Source organism: Melanostigma gelatinosum (genome assembly GCF_949748355.1).
Source record: "Melanostigma gelatinosum genome assembly, chromosome: 17".
Classification (NCBI taxonomy): Eukaryota; Metazoa; Chordata; class Actinopteri; order Perciformes; family Zoarcidae; genus Melanostigma; species Melanostigma gelatinosum.
The window spans coordinates 12,633,216-12,659,870 of record NC_136650.1 but is presented as its reverse complement, the minus strand read 5'-3'; the positions used below and the strand labels follow the sequence as shown (position 1 = coordinate 12,659,870).

Below are 26,655 nucleotides of genomic sequence, written 5' to 3'. Positions count from 1 at the left end.
CTTTGAAAGAAACCACAAGTAGTTATACTAATTGAGGTGTTTCCCTGCTGTGTCATGTAAGAGGCCTAATCCCAATCTGTACCTTTACCTCTCGGTGTTAATGTGATGGACATAGAGATTACGATTTTGCAAAAGTCCTCGTCAGACCATATCGTTATTCAGATATACTGACTTTGATTTGAAACTTAGGTGCAAGCTACAACTAAAGGCTTCTTTTAATATTGTTTAGGCAATAATGCAAAGGTCTTTAAATATACTCTTGAACTTCCATCACTCTTAAAATTAAATTAATTGAATAAGTGCTTAATTCTCAGCTACAAAGCAGGTGTGTAAATATAAACAGTGCAGGCAGCGAGGCTACTCTGAGGCCCGTAGAGCATCCACAATACAATCGTCTAAGTAACTCATTCAACTGTAAAATCAAACACATCGTTGGTAAAATAAATATACGATTAATGGTCGGTGTGTGTGTGTTTAACTTTATCCAATCTCATTTTAACTACCTTACGCCACTGCTACAAAGCTAGATGAAACAGCATGTTAAGGAAAATAAGCAAAAAATTGAAATTTTGTTTAACTGAGGATTCTTTTTAATTAATACTAATTGAAGAATAAATTAAATTAAAGAAAAAAAATTATTTGATCAAGTTGCAGTCGTGCAACTTTCAAGTAAAGGTCTCCAGGTTGCTAATGTAAAGTGTTTGAATTTAATTCACTCACCATTTCTAAAACGACAACTATTACAAAGACGGTTTTTGTATGTCAACACTCAATCAGCATAATCTGATGCATCAATTCTGAATATGGAAGAAACATAAAATGCCCGCAATACAAACCATCCACCACCTGATGTCCCTCAGACCACAGCGGTTGAAGTGCAGCAGACAGATTTCCTTTGTAGCTGTATCGCCCTCTGCTGTCTCACACAACACTGCACATTTGTGAAAGGTTTTAAATTCTGTTAAAGGATCAGTAAACCAAAGTAAGAATCATGATAGTTTTATTAGAATTTCTTTGATAAAAACAAACAGATCACAGTACAGCATGCATACATTCCTAACAGAGGTCCAAAATAAAACTGGTCAGAAGTACGGTTTTGCTGAACATGGCATCGTTATTGAACAGGCTGGTTAGGCTTTGTGTCAATTTGATAACTACTGTCACAAAACATAGTATATGAGCGCATGTCTGTGTGTGTGTGTGCGCGTCTCTGCGTGTGAGAGTAAAAGTTTCTTGAAAGGGATAACACGTTCACAAAGCATATTCAATGACAGTTATAAACTTGCCTACCGGTACATTCAATTAAATAGAGTGTTTTGTTTTAGTCCATCTCACAAACAACCTTCAGCCATTCACACATATTTTCACTCATGAAGAACTCTGGGAAATGGCACTATGGACTCTCGCCCGCCAAGAGGTGAAAAACAAAGATTTTAATTATTAATTACACACAAACAAAAAATATATATATAAATTAATTGGTCCAATGAAAGTGCGATTTGTGATCTAGGAGAGTACTTTAACACTGAGGACTTTATAGAAATAAAATCTTAATACATTGACAAACATAACAATAATAAAGTTTTCAGAGAAGAATTTCAAATGAAGAAACTCCAGAGGCAGAAATCTTAAAACATGGCAAAATTATACTTCTACTTTATATTAAATTTGCTACAATTAAGATTTACAACATTTACACATTCAGAACCCTACATTTCTGTGCTTCTGTTGCCCAGCTTGCAACATGGAAAGGGCAAGAAACAAAACCTTGGATTACCCTAAAAATGTCCCCCAATGAGTTTATAACACATATGTACAATAGGTCCAGAACTACAAAAGGCATTCGAAGAAAGCAATTACATTTTGGCACCAGGCACAGAATTTACATTAAAACAACTAGCTAACCGCCCCCCCCCCCAGAAAAATAATATGACTATTCTCACCCCCAACGTGTCGTCCCTACAACCCGAGAAAACAGTAAATATACATTAAACTGGCTATAAAATGAATGATGTTACATTTGGCATCATTGTTGCTGGAAGAATAAAAGAGGAGGGCAGGAGAGAGGCAGCGGTTTACACCAACAGACCTGACAGGAAGCTCTGCAGTGCATTTCTGTCTAAAGACAATCTGTTGCTAATCCTGAGTGCTAGAAGTAAACAGGAACTGGAAACTATTATTCAACGCAACGGTTAGGAAGGGGCCTAAGATTACATATTATCACTGCAGCGTTTGGCTTTCTGTATCCCGCTTTAATGTCAAATATACATTCTCTTACCTGGATCACAATTGCAACATCAGCAATTAATTGATTTCACTGATTTATTGATAGAAACATGGCTCTCCTTTGTTATCTGGCAGCTACCATACAGTCCTGACCAGTCATGACCAATCATAGCCTGCCAACGTTTCCTGAGACAGGGTAAGGCATAAGAACCTTCATTAACTTTGGGGCGGGGATGGACTTGCTTCATTGAAGGGTTGTTGTTTTTTTTCCATTGAACGACTCAGCTCCAGGAGAGGCGTGAAGAAAAGTGCAAAGGGCAGTCCCACCTCCTACACCTCATTGATGCTGCGCTCAGAGGGCCTGAAGTTGACCGAGTTAGACGACGACATGTAGAACGATTGGGTTCTGCGATTGAGACGGGCGCGTTTGGTGGCCGTGCACAGGCTGCGCTTGCTGGAGGTGATGATCTCCGTGATGAATTTTTTGCAGTCTACACAGATCTCCATGGTGACCCAGTCCTCAGTAAGCTCCTTGGGCAGCTCAGGCTCGTCCTGCGACTGCCCATCTTTGCTGGTACTGCTGCTGCTTTGCCTCGACGACCTGAGGACAGAAAGAAATAATAGCTACTCTGACAAAGCATGACATTTCCTCAGTATATAAAAAGACATGGGAGTTCGACCGCAACATACTTGTAAGCACTTCTGCGTAGGCTGTTTCGGCTGTATCCAGACCCGAATGGGTGCCTTTCTGGCAAAGCTGGGGCAGACGCTCCACTTGCCTCTTCTTTAGCCACAGTACTGGGGCCCAAAGAAAAGATGGGCAGGGTCGAGTAGGGCTTGGATGGCAGCCGCATCTGAGGTGAAAAAAAAAAAAAAAAATAGATTAACAAAATGTTGTTTTTAATGACATTTATGGAGGGGGAGGAAATTCTAAAGTAAGTTTAATTTAAAATCAACAGCCGCCTACCTTTTTAGAGCACTGGGAACACACAGGCCTGGAGACAAAGACAAAAAATTGCTATTATGTTGAACATGAACAGAAGCCTTCCTTAAAACATGCCTGAAGCAGAGATGAGAAGCAAACTAAACAGGTCTGGTAACATCAATTCTTTATAACTCCACATCCCCAAATTGTATTCATTTCCAAACTTTCCTCAGGAGCCATAAAAGGTTTCACATGTACAGTCGTACTCTGTCCTGACCCGCCAGATGGTTTGTTACACAAAACCATCTGAGAAGTCGTCATTGGAAACAGTTTGGAAAAGAGCAGGCACTTCCAAGAAATACTTGGCAGGTGATTAGAAGAGCCATCTGTCAAACTCTTACCAAAGCCAGTCGAAGGAAGAGCAAAAACATATTTTCCTCAAGAAAAGCCTTAAGCGCCATCCTTTGAGCTTCTTTAAATTAAGAAATACTCTCCAGTTCAGTTACAACTACTGCAGCATCTATGCTAACCTCTTTAGGAGCCGCCATTGTTGTCTTAAACAGTTGCCTCTCTGTCATCTTGCACAAACCTAAGCCAAGCCTCTAGCTGCCAGACGCTCCTCACAGGAAGCCGATTGGTCCGTGCTCTGGCGTGCCGGACACAAACGCTTTACTTGAAGCCGAACAAGATTCATTTTTGTGTGATTTTGATACCGCGGTTCACACAACGAAGTCGCAAGAAACCAGCAGCCGTGCAAGGTAAGTAGCACTCCCCAATGCGTGTAAACAGACTTGGAGTTCCCCGGTAAGTTGAGTCGTTGGTGATTCAGTTTACCTTTTGCAGAACTGGCAGGTGTAGGACCAGGTAAAGAGCGAGAACCTCTTGGTTCGACATGAAAAGCAGACCTAGGGAGGAAAGTATGAGGAGAGTTGAAGACGGTACATGGAATCTGTTGTATTCAAATGATGACTGAGGAAAATGATCACTCCGACAATGTAAATCCTACATGTGGCGTCTACCTTTCCTTTCTTGAGGGCAGTGTAGATTTCTTTGTACTGCTGAAACTTCTCCAGCTCTGCCTTGACCAGAACCTGTCTGATGTGCATCACCTCCTCCACCGTCAGAGCCAGACACTCCACTGGGTAGCGGAACTCCTCCTGGAAGAAAAACGCACACAATCAAATCAGCAAACTAACCGTACATATGCAGATTTAGATAATGGTACAACAGCGAGAAGTGATGGTATCTGCTGCCAATGAGACACCCGTTGCACACCACTGAACCAAAAGACCAAGCATGCGATGAGATGGTGAAGGTGACAACGCTGATCTTCTATGTTCTCTGTGAACCACAGATGAAGCTTCCACCGAAATCACACTGTGACAATGAACAGGAAATACAGAGCATGCTGGTGATGTCACACGCCAGTCATGTTGGTGGTCCACATCTTTTTGCTATCAAATTACTTTCTTCAATGATTCAAAATCGGTCTTCTAAAGTTAGAAGTCATCCAACTCAACGTGGAGAATTTTCGTTTTTGCACCATAGGTTTACTTTACGATGACTGTTTTATAAGCATTTCAACACTTCCAATTTTGCAAGTGGACCTCCATCACGGTGCATGCTGCGGTCGCCAGGAGATTTGTGACGTAGCTGGGAGCCTATTCAACATATTCATCCATCTATTGAACGTCTGAACTCTATAGCAGAGCATCCAAAGTCAAAGTTAAAGCTCGGGGAAGTTCTTCGCTAATCATTTACTCTCACTCTCCTTCAGTTTTGCTTGGATTAGAAAATGTGAGACTCCGTTGTAAGCATTAACTGATTATTTCTCTTTAACCTTCCCCGAGGCGTTTTAAGTATGCCGCAGATCTCCCATTCACACAAACGGTCATGACACAAGGTGCCGTTCATCTAAAACAAGTCTATTGGAATACCCACACAGTGTTATGTGCCTTTAAAGACATGCAGTAACAGTGACATACCGTGCCCTGAGCACCGCTGGCGGCTTCCACCTGACCAGCAGAAAAAGGGAACAGGACTATAACACAGGTAGGACCTTATATTCCAACAAGCTATGCTGAAACTATGCTTAATACAACGCAACACATGATGCATCTGTTAGAGGATAGGAGAAGAGTTCAATGAAATGACAGCATTCATAACTCATGACTGCAGGATCACAACCGATGACTAGGTCTGATGGTGCAGACCTACATCTGTTCACGAGAACGGGACGGGGTTTGTGCCAAATTTGAAGAATTTCCCTCCAGGCGTTGCTGAGATATCGCGTTCACGAGAATGGGACAAACGCACAACCCGAAAACAAATTCTGAAATGTGTTGATGGTGATGGATAGACAGAAGGTTTCCAGGTTACCTTGGCACTGGGATCCGCCATCAGCTGCAGCATTATATGAAACAGGAAATGACTGCAAGTAAGTCTTTGGTATGAGACATTTTAATGAGATATAAAAAGAGTAAGAGAGAGGGAGGGGAACTGCAACAAAGACCTTCCTGTTTTACATCTACCAGAGAAACCCAACTCCTATGTGAAAGGCAAAGCATGCGCTTCAATAAATATTTTAAGAATTTAAAAACATGGCTTCAGGTTGTGGAAATGACTCTTTCATTTTTATCATTAAATGGGTGACTAGAAAACTGTAATCGTGTGGCTTTTGATTCCCTCAATCTGTCAAAGAAGTTTAATTATTCTCATTTTTAGAGATCAGGATGTAATCACACGTGAAAAGCATAAAGCTCAAATGAGACAACCGTCCCCAGAAGAGCCGTCTCGTCCAGGACTTCATCTGTCATTTCTTCTGATTTGATCCCTGGTTTGGCGCCAGAGGTCTGCACTTTAACTAGAAAGTAGTGAGAATGAACCAATTTCTTCTAAATCCCCTTCATACAGCAGCCTGTCCTGTGTTTTCAATTATATCCATCAACCTCACTAGAATCATATGACCGGCACAGAGTTAGTCAGAGAACCAGTGACCTCATGGAAAACGAATGACCGGTTACAGGACGGGAGTACATTTGTGTTGTTGGTAGACTTAGAATTCTTTCAAATTGTAACATCCATGAGTTGTTGTTCTACAAACTCTGCAATTAACATGTATGACAGCATTTTTTACTCTTTTAGCAAAATCTCCTTTTCATTTAGTTATATTTTATTATTATTTTGACTGATACGAGATGCTGATAAGAGAATAATCTCAGTTATACCAATCAAGAATATAATTGATCATCTTAGATTAACCACTTTATATACCGGTATGTGTATTTGCAGCTGGTTTAGTAAGATCTGTCACTCATGCAAGCTCTGTCATCTACTTTTGAGTATTCATTCATTTGTTCATTCATTCATCCAGAGGATTTGATGGATAATCCAACAGAGATAGCACCCACGGTTTACATACCAAAGACTTGGAGCTCTGTCTGGATGGAGGTCGAAAGGGGGTGACAATGGTGGGGGCCTCCTTCTCGATTGAGTGCCGCCTCTGTGGAGACCGACGCTTGTCTGGCTGTGGGGTCGCAGACACAGGCAAGAACTTTGGAGGAACTGGACACGTGGGACAAAAAAAAAAAGAAAGTAAATTATAAAGACAACTTTATTTACATGTTTGTAGTGATCAATAAGCCGAATGTAATATATTCCAATATGTTCCAGGTAAGCGCTTACCCTTCTTCCCTACGACAGGCTCAGGTGACATGTCCTCCGTCAAAGATGTGGACATACTGGAGCTGCTCTGTGTGGTCTCCTCCTGTCAACCGGAAGATTACACTCATTTAGTCACGTGACACTGATGCCTTTAAAATGACTTTGAATGGCAAAAGAAAGTCCATTTCAGTTTTGCCTTTGTTCTTGTGGAAACACGGATACTGTCAACATTTTTCAAGATGCTTAATTGAAACCCGATGAAGCGGGTGAAGATCATCTTATGAGCAGAGGCAATAAGAGTCAGACATCTTACGTCAGATTCGGAGCCGTCCAGCTCAGCCAGTGCGGGCGCTTTAAGCAGCCTCTTCGTCTGGCTAAGGGGCTGGGCTCCACCTTGATTTGGTCCCAGCAGGGGGCCACTATCCAAAAACTGGGTGCTGACAGCCAATTTCCTGGGTGCATCAGGAGTGTCTGCGGGTGAAAGAGACGATTGAACTTGTATTACAAGTGAACAATAAATTCTCATGAATCATCTCCCCATCTTAAAGCCATCATGCCACCTGCGTCTTTGTATCGTTACTTCATGATACCAGAGTCAGAATACACAGGCCACATGGTGACCAAGATAAGCCCCAAACATACGCTTAGATTACAGATTTTCTCCTCAATAATTTCATTTAAATGAAGCAAACTGAAAATGTATTTCTTTGCAACGGCCTATAGACCACACCACTGACTCTTTACCTGAGCCGCGGAACAAATCCTGAGGAGTGCTGATACTTTTCCCTGCACCTGCAATGGAATATAACCATTAGCAGGAACCACACACACATTCATATTTTCATTCCTGACACCATCCTAATACCACAGGGACGACTACTTGACAGCAACAAGCAGCCGTCAGGTGTGAATTGAGGAGATGCTGTGTAGTTGTGGGCTACGCCACACATACGTTGTGCATTGCTGGAAAGCACAGAGGGAGCGGTAAGTGAAGGGGAAGTGCCAGGGGAAGCAGAGAAAGCCAATGAGTGCAGCCACAGTGCAAAAGGTTATTCCCATACATCCATCTGGATTACAGTCTTCCTGCGACACTGTAGTGACACATTCAGACGGTCATCTGCAGTTCAACTTTTCGCCAGCCTTACGTAATTTGTCATATTCCTCAGTGAGATCGGATTAGGGTGACAAACAGGGCAGACTGGCTGCAGGGGCAGAGTGATGATCTGTAATCTCACCCTGCTGGCTCTGTCTCAATGGCTAGCCCTCATCACCTCGACCACAGATGGTCCCCTGCGAGTAACTCCTATATCCGAGACACGCTGTCATTCATAACATGACTAAAAATAAAGTACGCCTGTGCTGAAGCTCTATGTTTATATTCCACCTCCCAGCAAGGACCACGTGACCATTTCCCCCGGTCTGAGATTCAGCTGCACTGTGTTGACCGATCTTTTCCCCAGGTACAGTACAGGTGACAGTAGTGTGTCATACAAACACACTTGTACAACACAAGCACGAAATAATAAAAAAAAGGAGGGTGTGTTTAAATCAAAAGGGAAGCAGGAGCTAACCCTACAATAGCATGGAATGAAACAAGGTGCAACTATAGGAACACAATAGGTGACGTGAAACTTTACCTGATGAGTCAAAGCTGTAAGACATGCTAAGAGGTCGCATGACTGAGAGATGTGCCCATGTTTGAAATTAAGGAAATAGGAGAAAAAGAAATCCACGAGAGTTAAAATGGTCGGTTAATTCAATAAATAATCCAAGTTTATAACACGTATTGCCTGAAAATCTAACATTACAGAGCCGTATTACGTTTAGGAACACCCTGTTTAGCCTCCCACATGCAACCACTGCAACACATTACCTTCCTAAAGCCCCTCACAAAAGGTGTCTTGTGTAAACCGCATAGAAGCGCTGTACGGTACAGACCGACAACATATTTGCTGTTTTTATCTGATTAAAGCGTTAAACGGTTGAAACATATTATCCAATTACGACGGCCGCATACCAAAAGGATTATCTACCTCCATGCGCTGCTTACTTTTAGAAAAGTAACATCACAGAGCAGTATTACTTACAGGTTCCACATTTTTAAGTTAAAACCAAAGAACTTGTGAGCTCAAGAGCACAATTGTCAGTAACCACAGCTGTTCCTTTAGCAGTTCAGTTCAGGCAAACAACTCCAGGCTCACAGCGGCAGTCAAAGTGATCCTTGTTCAAACACTGCGACTTCTGATTCAGTGAACAGATCAATGTGAGAAGAGCGCTGTTAGAGTAACCATGATGGATGTGGTCAAGTCCTGGTTCATGGTTTTTGTTCCGAGTGGTTGGGTTTGGCTTGTAAAGCAGTAAGTTAACAGACATCAATCAAGAGGTTTCATGAAACAAAAAGGTTTAGTTTGAACAGAATTGTGCACATTCAAATCCTATTAATGGTTATTTGTGCATGTAGACATTAGAACGTCAACATGCGCAATTGTCAGCGGCTTACCGAGGCGGTTTCTGCGGATCATGTCCGGTGAGACCGGCCTGAGCTTCCTTTCAGATCTGATGCCCTCCAGCAGTCGCTCGTGGAGGCTCCGGGGACGAACCGGGTGGGGTTTCAGTTTACGGGCTGCAACCTTTCACGACAACCACCACACCAAGTGAGTACTCGGCATAAGAGCGCATGATTTGTAATTGCATTAAGTCAGTGGCTCTCAAAAAAAATTTAAATAATGTATTCCCTTAGAAATATCTCCCCCCCCCCCCCAGGCACAGCACAAAACACTTTTCTTAGAAATAAAAAAGAAAAAAGCATTTGTTGCAGCAGTTGAGTTTTCAACTCTCTCTCAATTGCATTGATAATAGGAATATTGTATATAAAATATGGTTTATCAAATTATCTATATTACTTTAGGAATTATGCATGACTAATATTTTTTTAGTTAACTTAAAAAAAAATTAAAAATCTCATGTACCCCTGTAGCACCCTTTGGGGTAATCCAATTTCACACACCCTGTCATGTGGCATGTACTGTGAATGCCAGTGTGCAAGTCAAACAACTGACATAAAATATTTATTGCATAACCAGGTTGAATATAGACAATAATTATCACATGAGTCACTCTAAATGTTGCCAAACTGAATACTAGAAATACATCATATATCAATATTGTATACTGAATATGGTAAACAACAAAACTGTGTAGATTACTGTCGCCATGTTGTGTTCTACTCACAGGGTTGAGAGGCGGTCTCGACCTGATGAAATCAAGAATGATCTCATGAGCACTCTTCTTTAACCTCGGTGGGATGTCTCCCTTCAGCTGGAATGACATTGTTACATTTTAATGACGATCATGTTTTTTGGAATACTTGCACTGAAGAGGTTGAATAAAGCTGCAGAGAGAAAATACCATTGCCACATAAGAACATTAAGATATGAGACCATTATTAACACAAATGAGGAAAACAAATCATCTCATTGTAACGCATACATCTCGATTTATTCGAAACGGCGAAAAAGATCTTACCAGGACTTTACGCAGCTTGTAGCGTTGGGAGCGGATATCGTCCATCAGCATTTCGTACGGGGTGAGCTGGTATTCAATGGGTAACGGGTTGTACCGACGATCCTGAACCTTCTTCAATTTAACACCATCTCGTAGATCTCGCATCACCTGCACCCAGAACCGTGCCTGGTGGGGATGAAAAACAAGAAAGATGAGACATGATAATTACTGCAGTCCATAAGTTATGCGATTGCCAACACATGGTGACAGACTCAGGAAAAAAAATGTATTCTTACCCAATCTGCATTTTGCAGCTCATCGAGGTCTCGAACAGGTTCCTCCCGAGTCCCGCCTTCCATTTTCCGAAGGTTCTATCCAAGAAAAGGAAAAGCAGAAAAAAACGTTTTTCTGATGTCATCATATTCAAAAAGGTGTACCACTGCATTCATAGTATTGACGGAAATTAAGCTGAGGTCACCGGCAAACTGCCCATACTGTCAAAGCAGTCTGGTTAATTAGTGGATTGATGTGGTTAATTAGTGGATTGATGTTTCACATAAGCATGTCGATACCCGTCTCATCCTATATTGACAGTGTACCAGAGAAAACAACAGTCCGCTAATGGCTGCTCTGCACAAGCTAGTTATTGAAAGCTGTGGGTGACTGTGTAAGGTTAAGGATTACTCTCCTTGTGGCAAGTCTAGATATTGTAAACAGTTACTCTGCTGTCACACTGTTCTTTCAGTTGATTTGTTTTTCACTGAAGGCATGACTGTGCACTAAGTGAGGACACAGTAGCTGCCCACATTTGATTGACAGGGTGCTGTTCTAGTAGCTCCACCACCAAAAAAATATGTAGTCAAAGACAGTCAAATACTAAAGAAAGAAATAAATAAAGAAAGAAAGCTAAATTAGGTTGAGTTTATTAAAAGCTGTTGGATACATATAGGATAGAATATCACTCTCAGATCAAAGAAAGAAAAGTCAACACGACTATTCATCCACACCTGTGTTTACTGCTGAAACACACTCCTTCTTACCAAGTCCAATCTTTTTTAACTATTTTCAAACCATGACAACAACCTGTTCAAGTTCATCTCTGGATAGGCAGCGGTCTAAAAGGCATCTAAAAGGCACATACACGTCAATGCACTGCAGGCAAACTTTACTTCACCTCAGTAACAAATTTGGCTGAATGATTTTGGAACGCCTCGTAAAATCTTTGTCTTAAAAATATAAGATGCCAGAATGAGTTGCGAAAGTCTTCCAAACTGTCCCATCAGGAAAAAAGGAGAAATAAATCCCAAACTAATCCACATCACATTAAAAAAAGGTTTTTGTTACTTTTGTTGGTCTGACACCTTTCATAACAAACAACGCTTTTGGTTTATTTCTAGATGGACAGAACAGACGTAGAAGTAGAAGCTGATACACACTGCCAGAGAAGAGATTAAAAAAACAACAACAGTGAGAGAAAGACTCCCCGACTAGCCTCCTAATTTGTGAGCACGTGTGATACCAAATTGGTTAAGTTGGTAACAAGGTTAAACTTGACTCTATAACCACATATTACATAGGGTTGTTCGCATGACTCATGCAGAAAACAAAGCCAGAAGATATTGCACGAGTGTGTAGACACTGAGGTCTGGGCGATGTAAAAAGTCACGTGGCTACATCTTTTCCAAAATCTCGACACAATCAGGGAACACAAAGTCGTACTCTTAAGTGTACAAGAATTAGGGCAACTGTTCCCCCAGCACATCTTGATGAACAGTTGGTAAATAGTCTAAAACACGTCGGCTCTAAGCTGCTTTATAGGGAATCCCTCAGTGTTCAGAGTCAATTACTCTAATACTAAGGAGGTCATAGTCTCAACCCATCTGGACCAATACCACTTTGGGAGCAGTTATGTTGTAATTGACACTCCTATATTGTCTTTTCCCCATCATTAGACCTTACATGTTCCAAGTCAACCAATTGAATAATACGCAGTAAATCCACAGACAACAGCAGCAGAGTGGTAACCCCCCCCCCAATGGACTAAAAGGATGGTACTTTCTCATGTACTCTTATCTGTTCATTGTTTTGAGTATGACTCATGGACAACATTTTCCGTCTTTGGAGGTGTGGCAATTTATAGAAGTGAGTGTAGGCGTTACTCATCATTTCTGAAATAGGTTTTAGGAGACTTCTTCATATGCAAGTGTATGTAAAAGAAAACGTGAGCAGATGGAATCGGTTGCGTTTCCGCTCGACTGTGACTTATCCGCACCAGATTTATTAATAACAACCGCAGATGTCACATGACAGTTTCTTACCTCTTTGGCATTCTTGATCTTCTCCAGAAAGGTGTGTAGTTCCCTGGTCTCGGCGTACAGAGCACGACACACAGCCTGGTAATGACTCGCGGCGCCGGATGTGCTGGGCAGGTGGGAAGAGCATAGCTGTAGAGGAGAGAAGGGAAGGAACTAGGTTATATACACAGTGGCACCCTTGCGGTTAATTAGGTTTGTGATATTGGGCTATATAAATAAAATGGATTTAACTTATACTTGTGTAAAAATCATTAATTTAAAATGGCCAATATAATTTATATATATATGGAACACAAGAGACAGAGCGAGAGAGAGCGAGAGATTTTAGTATCCTGCATAACTGATGCATACATAAATCTCTTATATAGTCAATGCAAAGTGAGTCTTTTTGTGACCAATATTTTGAAACAACATACATATCAGGAAATCATGTACACAGACAAATATTACAATTATTGAGACACTTTTATGGAAATACACACAATTTGGTGGCCATGTACGAAGACACTATAGGCTTTTAATTTCCATCTGTTGAAATCATTGACTCAATTTCCCGCCAAACTCAGACGATGCAATAACAAGACTAAGAGTCTGCAGCTCAGTCTCAGCGGTGCATCAAGCTCAATGCTAACGTGCTAATGCTAAAGTCAGCATGCTAACATGCTCATGTTTAGCAAGTATACAGTTTACCATCTTAGTTTAGCATGCAAGCATGCTAACTAATTAGCTAATTAGCACTAAACACAAAGCACAGCAGAGTCTGATGGGAATGTTATTAGTTTTGCAGGTATCGGTCAAAGTACTGATCAAACTGAAATGTCGGCCTGATGATTGCACTAGATGGAGAGTTGAAATGGAAAATCCAAGTTATTAAAATTCATCCTGAGGGGGGATATTAATGTCTGTAGAACATGTAATGCTGATCCATCACAAAAACACAAACGTGTGTGGCTCAAAGTGGTGCTAGAGTAGGAGACCGCCAGCGTCACTGGGGCCGTCGCAGTGAAGGAATCCATCGGACAATTCTTGAAATATTTCAATCTGGACCAACGTTGTTGTTTGGCGTGGCTACAAACATGTACAGTCCGAACCAGTTCGTCCAGTTTGAGCTACATTGACCGACTAGTATCAACCTGGGCACCATCTAAAGATCTGACCCTCATGGAATTTGACAGCGATTGTAAAGATGATAAAGGCCACCCGAACAGCGCAATGGTAGAGCCGTTGAATTATCTCCAGTGGCACAAAAGGGAGAAACCAGACTAGTGACATTTTCACGCAGGGCATGGCTCGCCACAGGAATGTCTGACTCAGCACAACGTCTTCTTCCTTATCCATTGAAGGGAAAATGACATGTAAAATGACACCTGAGCAGTGAGTCTTTACGAACATGCATAAAATACAGCTGCATCGGTGGTTTTCACAGTTTAGGTTTAAAAAAAAAAAAATTCTGTATCAAGCCAACCGTATCTATTGAAAAAGAAACTGTAGCTTAACTATATATTACAACAGTCTGTGCCAATGTCAGAGTTTGGAGATTTGGTGTTCTATTGACGAGCCCCTCCTCAGCTCACTATGGCAATGAGTAAAACCCATTCAGCATCCAACTATTCCTGTCTTAGTGGGATGCTTCTCTAGCAAGTCCTGTCATCCTTCGTCAACTTCACGTCTTGCTGAACCCTCATCGACCCAACCTTCCTCAGACAGAGCAGCAGAGTACAAGTGAAGGAAGGCGGTCAGTCAGGAATGTGCAGTGATCTACTCCAGCCATGTCATCCCACCATACAGCAGTTTACACTCAAGACAATGATTGTTGGAGGAATTAGGAGTCAGGCAAGGCAAGGCTGGCAGCAAACAGACGTAACGGTTGTGTTATACACCGGGTTGATTATATGGAAGAACGGACTGTGAAAGTTTCTAAGCCTATTCCCCAAATACCAGCATGTTTACACAGCTATAATTACCAGCCTCATATTCACAAGCTACTTGGGGAATTTGCAGCATGACGGACCCCATCAAGGCAAGGCAAGTTTATTTGTATAGCACATTTCAACAACAAGGTAATTCAAAGTGCTTCACATAAAACCATTAAAAGCATCAAAACATAAGGCAAAAGAAAAGGAGATTTAAAAACAATTAAAGAAGGGGAATTTGAGTGATGTGTATGCACTGCTGTTAACAGATCCGATGTGAAAACAGTATAAAAGGAAAAGAGGAGTCTGTATATTTAACACGCCTTATATTACTTTCATGAAATGTTCTGCAACCCAGCAACCTACCGTCATGAGGTCTCGATAGCTGCGAATGCTGCTGACTGAGCTGGTGGTGGTGGCGGAGACGGGCTCGTCTTCTTCTTCCTCCTCCTCTCCTCCTCCTCCCTCCTCACACTCATCCTCCTCCTCTGTGGCTTCGTAGCCCTCGTCAGGACAGGGGTCACTCTGGTTTTTTTCGGCGTTGGTCATCATGTCGATCAGGCGCTCCAGCGGCGGGCTGAGTTCACGCTCCTCATTTTCTTTGAGGCCGTAGTCTAGAGCTTTGTAAATCATGATACCCAATGAGTCAATGACCTGTGGGACAATGGACAAATAGAATGGTGTACATTATTATGGTGTACTGGAAAATGCAGCTATATTACAGACCTATAAAAGGGTTCCTTTCAACTGAGTTTCTACAGCAAAACAAAACAACGGTGCAGGATTGGGTCTAGTTATAACAGATTGACATCCACCGTCTTTCACAATTAGCACATCATTTACTCTTAAGCTAAATATTAAAGACAAAAAGAACAACTAGAAATTGAACATTCAGTTGTACACATACATTAACGGTTCTTTAGCGTGACAATAAAGAAGGGAAGCTGAGGGACTTTTCTAATTAAGCAAGAGTTATTTCATTACTTTTTTCCTATCCACCTTTAGTTTACTTGCCGTTATGAGTGCCGACATTGTGTTCTTTCCAGCTGACAGACTACACCGTTTACTATACGGTTTAATGTTCATTTTATAAAAACACCTTTAAATTGACACTTTTACTGAATCCAGCACTTATATTTTAAGCACTAGAGCTCCACAATGAACTGTCTGTGAGAAAATATGCTGTAGCTTACGTCCCATTTCCTACTTTCTGGTGGTGTATTATATAGAGTTCCCTTCATTGTTCTCTATAACATTCAACAAGGGAGTTGTGTCAGTGTCAAACTGCTGTGGATACAAAGTTTACACACAATTTTGGATGTAGACAGGAACCTCCTGCCGCAATTTATTAGTTTGCGCACACGCAACACCTCAAAGCTATTTAGAATGCTGACGTGATAAAGTGATGAGCTAAATGCGCCGCCTACTGTGAGTCATTACTGTACTGTGTGTTTACAGCCAGAAAGGAATGGAGCAACATTGTTTTATTTGGACACCTCCCTTTTTCAACAGAGCGTGGATGTGGGTGAAGCTGGCGTAGTCTGGCATGGCCGGCTCGGCCCAGAGCACCTGGCTGTGGTGTCTGGGAGTGTAGCGCACAGAGGGAGAGGGTGTTGACTGAGCATGTTTGGGATAATCGACGGCAGCAACAAAGGCGGAAAATCATTACATTACCAACACGGCACGTCGAGCTCAAGCGACGCCCTCGAGTTTGAACTTACACACGTAGATGTTTCCCTATAGATTGTTTTTTGACATTGATCTTTCTGAGATGCACAATTTTTCTCAACACCTAATATTGTTTTTTCTAAACAGTGAAAATATGGGGATATACCATTCAAAATGAAGTTGGTATCCACTTAAAATGATGACGACATGTTATGTGCAATTCTAAGTCTCTCTGTCATTGCTCTATATCACCTGACAGCAATGGGATTGTTATTCTTCTCTATGGCTCGGTTTAACTGAGCTCAGTGTTCATCGTCCAACTATTAATAAAAATAACCTCTATTCTGAATTTACCAACACTAAACTATCAATCCCATTCTTTTACAGTTATCACTTGTCAACCATCTGTGTGCGGCTGATAATCCTGTTCCAGGGCTAAAATAAATATCCTATTCCTTAGTGTCTCATTATGTAGCCTTATAATCCATCCGTACGACAACACGCGCTGTAGTGGGCGGACATGCTAGGGACTGCTGGAGTGACCGACCGCAGCACCAGGATGTCATTCATGGGCCACAGGCACGAAAAGAACTACATTGGAGCATGTATCGTAAACCAACATCAATAATGAAGTGAGGAAAATCCTCCTGTATCCATGTGCCATTTTAGCAGCTGCGTTACACTAGATTTCTAGTTGAGGAACATTTGTTATACTGTCACGGCTTGGGTGGATTTAATTTGAATCCAATTGCCATGCAGACACAAAACGGCTTGTAATAATTAACTGCCTGTGGTTTAACAGTGAGTTGCACAGAACGGCTCACGGTTTCACACAATTAACCAAAAGCACTCTGTACATCCATCTGGTTCTGACACACCTGAACATAAATAATGACAACTTGGGACTCAATCTGGCAAACACACAGTTAAGTCAATATATGAATGGGTAGGAAAAAGAAAGACGAGGCTGGATAACTCCACCCTGTCAGTGACAGTGTTGCAACAGCTTCATGATTAAATATTAAAGAATGGCATCAAGTCCTCTATGAGTTATGTCCGATGGAACGGGGAAGCGGCATCTTGAAGTAAAATCCATAGCCAGCACCCAGGAAAGAGGAAACATTCCATTCATTTTATAAATACAGCTCACAATCTCACTGACAGGAATGAATGAGGCGAGGAACCAAAGCAGAGGAGGAAGGAGGAAGGAGGGGAAACAAGTATGCGATAAACAGTGAGGAAAGAAAATCCACTGCTGGGTTTCAGTCACGGGGATAAATGTTTGGTGGCAAACCACTAATTGAAACCAGGCTCCACCCGGGACAGGTGGAGGCCTGTCAGGGTGGATGAAACCCTGAGCAGCTGTTGCTGTGGCCTTGACCAACCACAGGTAACACAGGAGATCGCCTACGTTTTCCAATGCTTCTCAGGAAATGTAGCGGGATGAGTCTCGCTCATGGAGTGGACCTTATTTCTCCAAACATGACCTAATTATTTGTACCCACTCAACAAAATTAAGCAGTTTTTCCACTTAAAAATGGGTCAAGCTATACACTCGACATTGGAAACACTGGCCTTTTGGGCCCAAAAGCTCAGACCGGATAGTTTGGGAGTAGAAATGCCGTCTCTGGAGAAGCTAAAACTCAACTATTTATTGTGTGTGCTGCTTTCTTGAACAGGAATTTGCTTGGAAAAGCAATTAATTCTCTATGCGACTACCCCTGGTTAGATGAAGTAAATGAAGTATAGCTTTGATGAACTGCCATTTTAATTCATATGGGGCAAAGTGAAAGGAAAACAAGACTATGGTCGAAGAATAAGCCTATGCATATCCTTGGTTGTATAAACAAGAGGAACAACCATGATGGGGAGAGCATCAGTGAGCCACTACGCAGATGGGCAAAGAAAGAGCCGTTTGTGTGAAGGTTAATGGTGCTCTTTAACACAAACGTGGGAGAAAGGAAAAAGTCCAGCGAATGTGCTGCCGAGTCTTTTAGCACACAGATCTGTGTATAGAAATACACAACTACTCGTAGTTTTCAATTTATGAATTGTCAATTCATATCAGTTGTCATATTTATGTCTATGAATGTGTTAACATCGAATAGAGCTGATGAACTGACATTCATCAGACTTCAGATTTACGAGAGTTAAAGCTAGGGCAGGTCTGGGAGAGAAGGAGTACTGGAGTCACCGTGAACGATATGCGCTTCATTAAAACCTTTATTTAAACATTATTCATTTGAAAGCAAAAGTCTATATTCTTGCAGACGTCAGCAACAGGACTGACATAATTCTTTGAGATATTCTTGCCTTTGCAGCCCAAAGCAACACCGTGACAATTTGAGTTCACAAAACAGTCAGCTAAGCAGCCTTCAGCGCTGGCAAAGCAATCACAACCAGACGGTTACATAAGCAGAGCTAAATCTAGAGATCTTCCACTGCAAGAGGGGATGCTCGGCCTCCTCCAGTCTGAAGCGTCGCTATTCATTGTGGGACAGAACACGACTCGCTCTTTTGTATCCCCTTCTTAAAAAGCTGTCCAGTTTGAACTCATATGTGCAGTCAGCTGGAAATTACAGAAGAGGATTGTGAAAAAGTCCCTCTGGATCAAACAACCATTACAGACATTATGAGTCATCATTTCAAGCTATCGTGGTGGAATAAAAGCTGATACGGGAGATGCAGGTACATTTCGTTTAAAATCTTTTAAACAGAAGGGGCATATCCATGTAAAATTCAGGTTAAATCGCCTGAGCATTACATGGTCTAGCTTATTTATCTACAACCAATATTCATCAGTTGCAAAACCTAACTGTTTCACCTAAAATGTTGTCAGACTCTCCACATTGGCTCTAAAACGCAACAAAAACTTGTCTCATCACACAAAAAACATTCCAAAAAGGACCTTCTGTCAACTAGTGTAAAAGATCTGTGATAAAAGATCTGATAACTTTGTAAACTTGACCGACTGAAGTGGAAATTCAATTCCTTTCTCAGGGCCTGACTGGACCAGAAGAAAATGATTTATAGATTTCTTCTTTGTTGGATATAAATAGAACACCCCGACTACTCAATAATTGGCATTCCTGTAGTGTTGTGCTTGCTGTGAATATCCCTGTATCGGCAGAAATATAACCCTGGGGGGCTGCAATGTGAGCTGAACGGGTGCTTTTAAGGGAAGCTGTCACAACAAATCAACTGATTGATTTGGATAAAAGCAGGATATAACAATTAGGCCGCCAGCATACAGGGATCAAACTGGGTGCCAATCACTGCACTCAAAAGTCACAGACAACCGACCAAAAGAATACGCACTTGTTTGCTGTCAAAGACCTGTACTTATTTATGTGAATTTAAACAAACCGTCTAAAGAATGTTCACTAAAAATCGACAGCAATCATTAAAAATGATGAATAAAACGACGTCTCTTCCCCTTGAACTGTGCAGCATCACGTCAGATCTGACAAGCGTAAGAAACCGTGTTTGTAGAGACGGAGCTCATTGCCTGCAGTGACTGGTATAAGGAGGGCGGGAGACCCACACACAGAAGCTTCACATGCAGACACTTGCAGCCCCTGTTCAACCAGCTGCAGCGTGGATCCCAGGACTGTTCACATGCAAAAAATATGCAGCGCTCTGCAGAATATGAGCCAAACAGTTAAATCAAACCATGTGGAAAGAGGATGAATGAGAATGATGATGATGATGATGATGATGATGCAGTTTGGATCTGGTATTTAACACAAGAAAAAAAAAAAAACAGGTCTGTGAGTGAACAACGGTTCAATCTCGGGGTATGGTGGGTCCATATTATTTGGAGAATGAGAAAATAAATCTTCAGATTACTCACAACTGAAGACTGAAACTACTGGGATCCATTTCAAAATCCAAGGCTTTACTTCGTGCACGAAACTGGCAAACGAATTATCTCGGCCCAAAGTTGAGCTACAGCGAACCGAGCAGACTGGAGAACCTGTAACAGGATACGACAACTAATCTTCAACAGAGGACAAACTGGGTTGAGCTTGTCGTGAAGGAGACAACTTAAGGTGCAAGTCTCACACAAAGTATTTTCTTTTGAGAAATAGTTACTACTAGCCATGCAGATGACAACAGAGCACCACAAGAGAAAAAACTGTTTTAACTCAAGACAGAAGGGTACTTTACTTGACATATTGATGATTATCTTAACACAGGCTCGGTGGTGTAAGTGGGTCACCTCAACACGAGATAATGGTTCGCTCCGAAAGTGTCTAGAAGCAGAGAACGGTATGAGCGACTGGCACTTACTGATGGCTCACTTACACAAGAGACACAAACAAACACACAATGGCAAGACATGAGAGACATGTGACCAAAGTGTATCAATAAAAAGGGTAACACTGCATTTGTGAGAGTCTTTGTTCACCAAATTAATTTTCCAGAATGATCTGAAGATAATCAGGTCAAGGAAACGCACCAAAGTGAATTTATAGTTCCAGTTCATGCTCGGAACATTAAATTACATTCATCACATTAATGCTACCACCTTTACAACAATAACGCTCACATGTTTAGCAATGATAAAGTATACTAACCACTGATTGCAATGTCTATTTATATCTAGAAGAAGAAGAAGAAGAAGACGAAGAAGACGGAGGAGGGCAGGGACTGTCAGCAGAGGTGGAGGAATTCTACTTCAAACTCAGCCATGCAAAAACACACACATACTGTGCATGCCTGTGATCACATGAACTACAAGACAAACATGAAAGATGATCAGACTTGGTAGAGGACTCTCTGTGCACTTAGTCTGTGTACACATAATTAAGATTTGAGAGAGACTTCTCCCAGCAATATACAGTGTACCTTGCTCGGCAAACAGACACTGGACATGTCCTCGTCACGTGGTTTTGGCGATGAGTGTATGATGGTATAGAAAGTAATGCATTTCATGAACAAAAAGAGAAGAAGTCGTGCTCTTCTGCATGAGAGTGCAGCAAAGACACTACTAGTACTGGACAAAGTAAAGAGGACTATTTGCACAGCGCTCACTCCGACTCTATTGTTTAGTGCAGAGGTCTTTGCGGAATTTTTGGTTGATTACACAATTTCCTCTAAACATGAATGTGTCCATTATTTTAATAGTTCAGTATTGTATGACAGATAACAGGTATGTTTATGCATGGCAGTGCCACTAATAGGCCATCACTCATTTATGTTTAAAATGAAAACGTCAATTTGAATAGATTGTATGCATGATTATCACTCACTGTACCTTGCACATGTTTAAAATAAAAACATGAATATATGAACCTGTGTATTATTTGAATAGCTTAGTGTTGGATGCACAATAAAGAGGTATGTTTATACACGGTACTAGGCCCAGTTTAATAAATAATATATACATATATAAATAAATAATATATATAAATAATACATATATATATAAATAAATAATACATATATATATATATATAAATAATACACATACATATATATATATGTGTATTATTTATATATATATATATATATATATATATATATATATATATATATATATAAATAATACACATATATATATATGTGTATTATTTATATATATATATATATATATATATATAAATAATACACATACATATATATATATGTGTATTATTTATATATATATATATATATATAAATAATACACATACATATATATATATGTGTATTATTTATATATATATATATATATATATATATATATATATATATATATATATATATATATATATATATAATACATATATATATATATAAATAAATAATACATATATACACACACACACACACACACACACATATACGGGGGTCCCTGCTCCATCTCTCTCTATCAGTTTGGGGGTCCTTGGCCTGAAAAACGTTGAAGACCCCTGGTTTAGTGAATCGCTAACACTTGGAAGGGTGTAATGCTTGCATGTTGGTACATTTGGACAGGTAACAATTACTTTTCATGTCGCTGCTGCGCAGTGTCATATCTACGCTTTGACTGACACAACAACACACTTTCTACCACTTCCTAAAGAGAAAACATCCTACTCACAAGAAAATACCACTCTTCACCAGCGTTGATAATCAGTTAATGTTCATTAATATGTATTTGTGCATTGGCTCCTCATAGATGTTTTTCTCAAGGCCACCGTCAACAATGTTGCAACACAGCGGCCACACCAGCCTGCTTGTGGTGCAATTGCTCACTAGTAGATTCAGTGGTGGGAAAGCTGTGAAAAATAGTTTCTGAAATCGTTTTGTCATATTTAAATGACTCATGACAGTTGTGGAGTGAAAGGAAATCTGATTCACTGAATTTGAAAGCTGCATATTTTAATCTTGAGAGTAACAACTGGTGAGTAACTGCTCTAACAGGACATGTTGAAAAGGAAGACTACTTCTCTGAAACTGAACTTGGAGTGATTAAGGAGACTGATGTGGAACTCACCTCTAATGACGTTGCAGCCGGTTGGTATTTATCTGTAATGACAGAACATTGAGAGTTATTACACTCGTAACCACTAAGATACTATTCATTGTGCCAACACACCCTCTGAATTATTTGTGTACATGTTCTGTGTAATTATGGATGACATCTAAAAAGACAGAAAACACACCTCACACAGTGTTACAGGACATAAAATATTCAACTTGAGTGGAGAGGAAACTGAATGTAGGGGGAGCTGCAAAATGTGATTCCTCGACAGCGCAGACTGTAAAACTACTGAGTGAATAAATGATGTTTTCTCTGCAGTCACTGCACACTGCCTGAGGCAAACTGTCAAAACCTGCCACCGGGGGCTGGTTATAGCGATACGACTGTTCCCTCATACTCTGGAGAAAGACGCTGCCCTCTCACTCATTGCCATGAAAACCTCGCTCAAAATGGAAAGTCAATATTAAAAACCTCGATCGTGACCTTTCACGTACACGATAAGCATTTTCTAAGCAACACAACAAATCACGGGAACCTAAGTGGACAGGAAAAACCTGAAGTTTTTCTTTTATTGGACAAAAGAGAAAACAAAAGCTTTGACAATCTTATCTCTTGTTCCGTAACTGGCTTTCCCAACACACCTGTATCTCTAGATAGATCTCAAGAGTACACACAGTGAGTCTGTTTATTATATACACTTTACAGCTAATCACTGGTGAACAGTGATTGGAATACAGGGTAACTGCCGGTAAGAGTAACGTCTGGGGTGAAAGTACAAATAGGGAGATAGATGTGCAGACTTTGACACCTGTCCGGACTGTAAAATTAGGTCATTGCATATAAATGAGACACTTTGGTCAGATGCGTCATCTCTCTGAATGCTAATAGAAGTGCCATTTCAGTTTAAATTCCATCAATTGAGGCAGAGATCGAGTCATTTCTAATTGAATAACACTACTCTTGACTGCTGTGGCTGCATACGATGACATTGTATTTCAATACAGTGCTTAAGGAGGCGTTCAAGGAAAATACACGTTTCTCAGCTCAGTTCTGCGCAGGTCACTATGAATTACAGCAAACAGACAAGGAACAATAAATAAACCGCCATCCACCAACGCTCATTTGAGAAACACTAGGTCCTCTGTTTGTCCCAGTCAAGGAGAGATTCTTTGGCAAGGGCCCTCGTCTCTCCTAGAGCGATTAAGTCACCGCGAGGCATATTTGGAGCAGTGTGCCGCGTCACCCAGACTATCCCATTCAGTGACATATCAACCTCTGTGCGGCTGAAAAAAGGGGCTTTAAAGAAAGTGGGATACAAACGGGGGGGGGGGGGGGGGGGGGGGGGGTGAAAGACTTCTCTACTAGATTGAATCTTTAAACAAGATTTTTCTTGCCCCAACTCAAATCTAATGAATAAATACAGACAAGATATTAAAATCACATTCAAACCCCTTCAATGATATAAATAACCACATCAACCGTATGAATTCCAGTTAAAATACCGCATGCAACATAAACAACAAAAAATCCTCTTTACTGGTATGAATCACTGGAACTCTTTGAGCGCGTCTCTCATTTGGATGCAGCCTTCATTCGGGCCCTTCTCTTGGCAACGTGGAGTGGCAGTGAATGTATTCTTCCCCGTGCTCCGTGTGAATCGATAAGACTGCAGCAGGAGCAGCGTATACCTCGCATCAATTGAGCCAAAAATAAACACTTGACTGGGACTCTGTGTAGCTTATTAGTCCGATTGCTACGCATTACTGAGATACACACTTCCTGCGGTGTGCAGCTCTAGACGACATCTTAATACAAGCTATAAGGTAGGAAGAGGGACGTGAAGGCCTCAGTGTTGGTGGTCTGGGTGCTGGCCAAATAACACCATCTTGACACTGACTCATGCACAGGCCCATATGTGGATTGCATAAGCAATGGTTGGTTTTTTTTGCTGGGGTAGCGACCTCTGAAATGGTACACAAAGCTTCTGAAAGCTTAATAGGCCTCACGTCTTTCTCATCACCAGGCCAAATAAGAATCAGGGCCGAGCTGTCCCAAAATACCTCAGCCACTAGCCAGAGGAGCAGCAAAGGAACTCTCCAAAATCATCTGCAGTCAGACTGATCAAAGTCTGTGCATTAATCATCACATTTCTTCTATTTTTAGCAGCATCAAGACTTTCAGAAGAACCGGCTGAATCGGTTTATACCGAGAGTGTAATTTCCACACACAGCAAACATCACCGGTTGGTTCAATATGCTGAGATAAGGGAGAGCTGGGCTGAAGGGTGAGCGAGCGAGAGAGGGGTGTAAACAGGGGAGGGGAAAATAAGAAGACAGGGTAGCTAATAAGTTCCCAAGAGAGACAGGATATGACCTCTGTGCTTGAGGCTATGCTGAGTTGACGGCCACACCTCCTCCACCCACACCCAGCTCTATCGCTCACATATTAATGGAACGCAGTTAAAAGTATTTGAGACGCTCAGTACGTCTTTCGACACACCTGAACTAGTGTACTGGAAGAGGCCTTGCAGGAAGCACCTTCGAATTTGTAACCAGCATGGTCTTTGAGTTGTTCCAGTAGTTGACTGCATTCAGCTTGAATCCTCAAGTGTGAATCTAAGCTTTACTACATTAAAAAGAACCCAGGGTTCAAGTCATTCAGTCAAGAATGATTTTATATAATGTGCCTGTTTTATGTCCATGAGGCCAGACAGGTCAGGTACATTAGGACTCATTTTGTTCATCAACTATTAATCGTTTGGTCTGTAGTCAAAATTCATCTTACTATAACGAAAAAATAGCAAATATGTGCATTTGAGAAGCTGGTATGTGTGAAAGTTTGGCAGTTTTGATTGAAGGATTATTTAGCATAATTGTTGCAAATAGTTTTTGACTGATCAACTCATCTATGAATAGTTTCACCTCCAAGGTAAATAGTCAAAGTGGAGCACACTAGCAGTTAAGAGGATCTACTACACACAACTCATGTGCCTGCAAGCTTCCACCTTATTATTTTTAACCAAACTAAATTAAAACGTGTTTCCATTGTGTTTAAAAATCTCCCCCAGGTGCATGCATCCCCCCCCCCCCCCGCTAATCTGTGCCTTTACCTCAACGTCACAACACAAACAACGTGCCTGTTCGCAGCAACATGAGTCAGCTGTGTGATGCTCGCTATACGGCTTTGCTCTGGACTGGGCCCACGGTGCTCTGCAGTTTGAATCCATCACATGGTCCATTGTTTACTGTAGATAACTGACCGCTGCAGGAGCGTAATTTAAAACAGATAACCTAGACCAGCCCTGTTAACACACCCGTATTGCTACACCCGTATGAATGAACCATGTTTATAATGTCAATATTAGATGCATGTCGTGAGAACGGACCCCGCCTGCTAATAATTGATAAACCGCTTCCTTTTGTCGCGGTGATTCCCTGCAGCTATGCGGTGATCTGTGATGTATTTTTAATGACCACCATCGAGCGCCTGTAAACACATTCGCCACATGGCTGGAAGCAGACGGCCACAACAACAAGGCCTCTTCGTATGATATGCTCCGTTCGTTTACCTGTGTCGTCCTCAAAGAGCAGCTTCACGGTCCCGTCTCTCCCAATCCTCACATCCCCGGGTCCCTCGATCCTCTTCGGGTAGTCGACGGCGGCTGAACCGCCGGCAGACTTGGAGCTTTTCCTCCGACGTTTCTGCGCTAAAGTCCGACAGCACTGATAACACACGGCCCAGGCCTGCTCCTCGTTGATCGGCTGGCTGTACAGCTTCAGGATGTCTTCCAGGGAGACCTCCGCGGCTCCTCCGTCGCTGCGGTCCATGTTCACCACGTCTCCGGAGCTCGAATCGGACGCGAAATCCCGGAGAATGGTCGGCGAAGAAGTCAACATCCCGTCGTCAGTCCCCGGTCGCTTAGCCATCCTCACCTCATCATGAACACATAAGTTAAAGGGAGAAAAGAAGGTGAGTTATGAATTAATATTC

At 41.5% G+C, this 26,655-nt stretch overlaps 1 protein-coding gene across 3 annotated transcripts; it reads right to left on the bottom strand.

Moving 5' to 3' along the window:
• Positions 1–1,901: 1,901 nt before the first annotated feature.
• On the bottom strand, positions 1,902–26,655 carry spire1a (spire-type actin nucleation factor 1a). 3 transcript variants are annotated; one of them, XM_079287414.1, is made up of 18 exons: positions 26,234–26,655; positions 22,678–22,709; positions 14,913–15,200; positions 12,637–12,762; positions 10,615–10,689; positions 10,340–10,504; positions 10,046–10,132; positions 9,315–9,444; positions 8,452–8,493; positions 7,559–7,606; positions 7,128–7,285; positions 6,836–6,917; positions 6,573–6,715; positions 4,171–4,308; positions 3,986–4,056; positions 3,194–3,221; positions 2,917–3,080; positions 1,902–2,827 (listed from the first exon to the last, which is right to left on the bottom strand). In XM_079287414.1, exons 1-18 carry the CDS (start codon positions 26,589–26,591, stop codon positions 2,557–2,559), a joined length of 2,406 nt encoding a protein of 801 aa, XP_079143540.1. In that variant the 5' UTR covers positions 26,592–26,655; the 3' UTR covers positions 1,902–2,556. The 3 variants fall into 3 exon arrangements, with proteins under 3 accessions (XP_079143540.1, XP_079143541.1, XP_079143542.1); XM_079287415.1 differs by lacking the exon at positions 8,452–8,493; XM_079287416.1 differs by lacking the exons at positions 7,559–7,606; positions 8,452–8,493.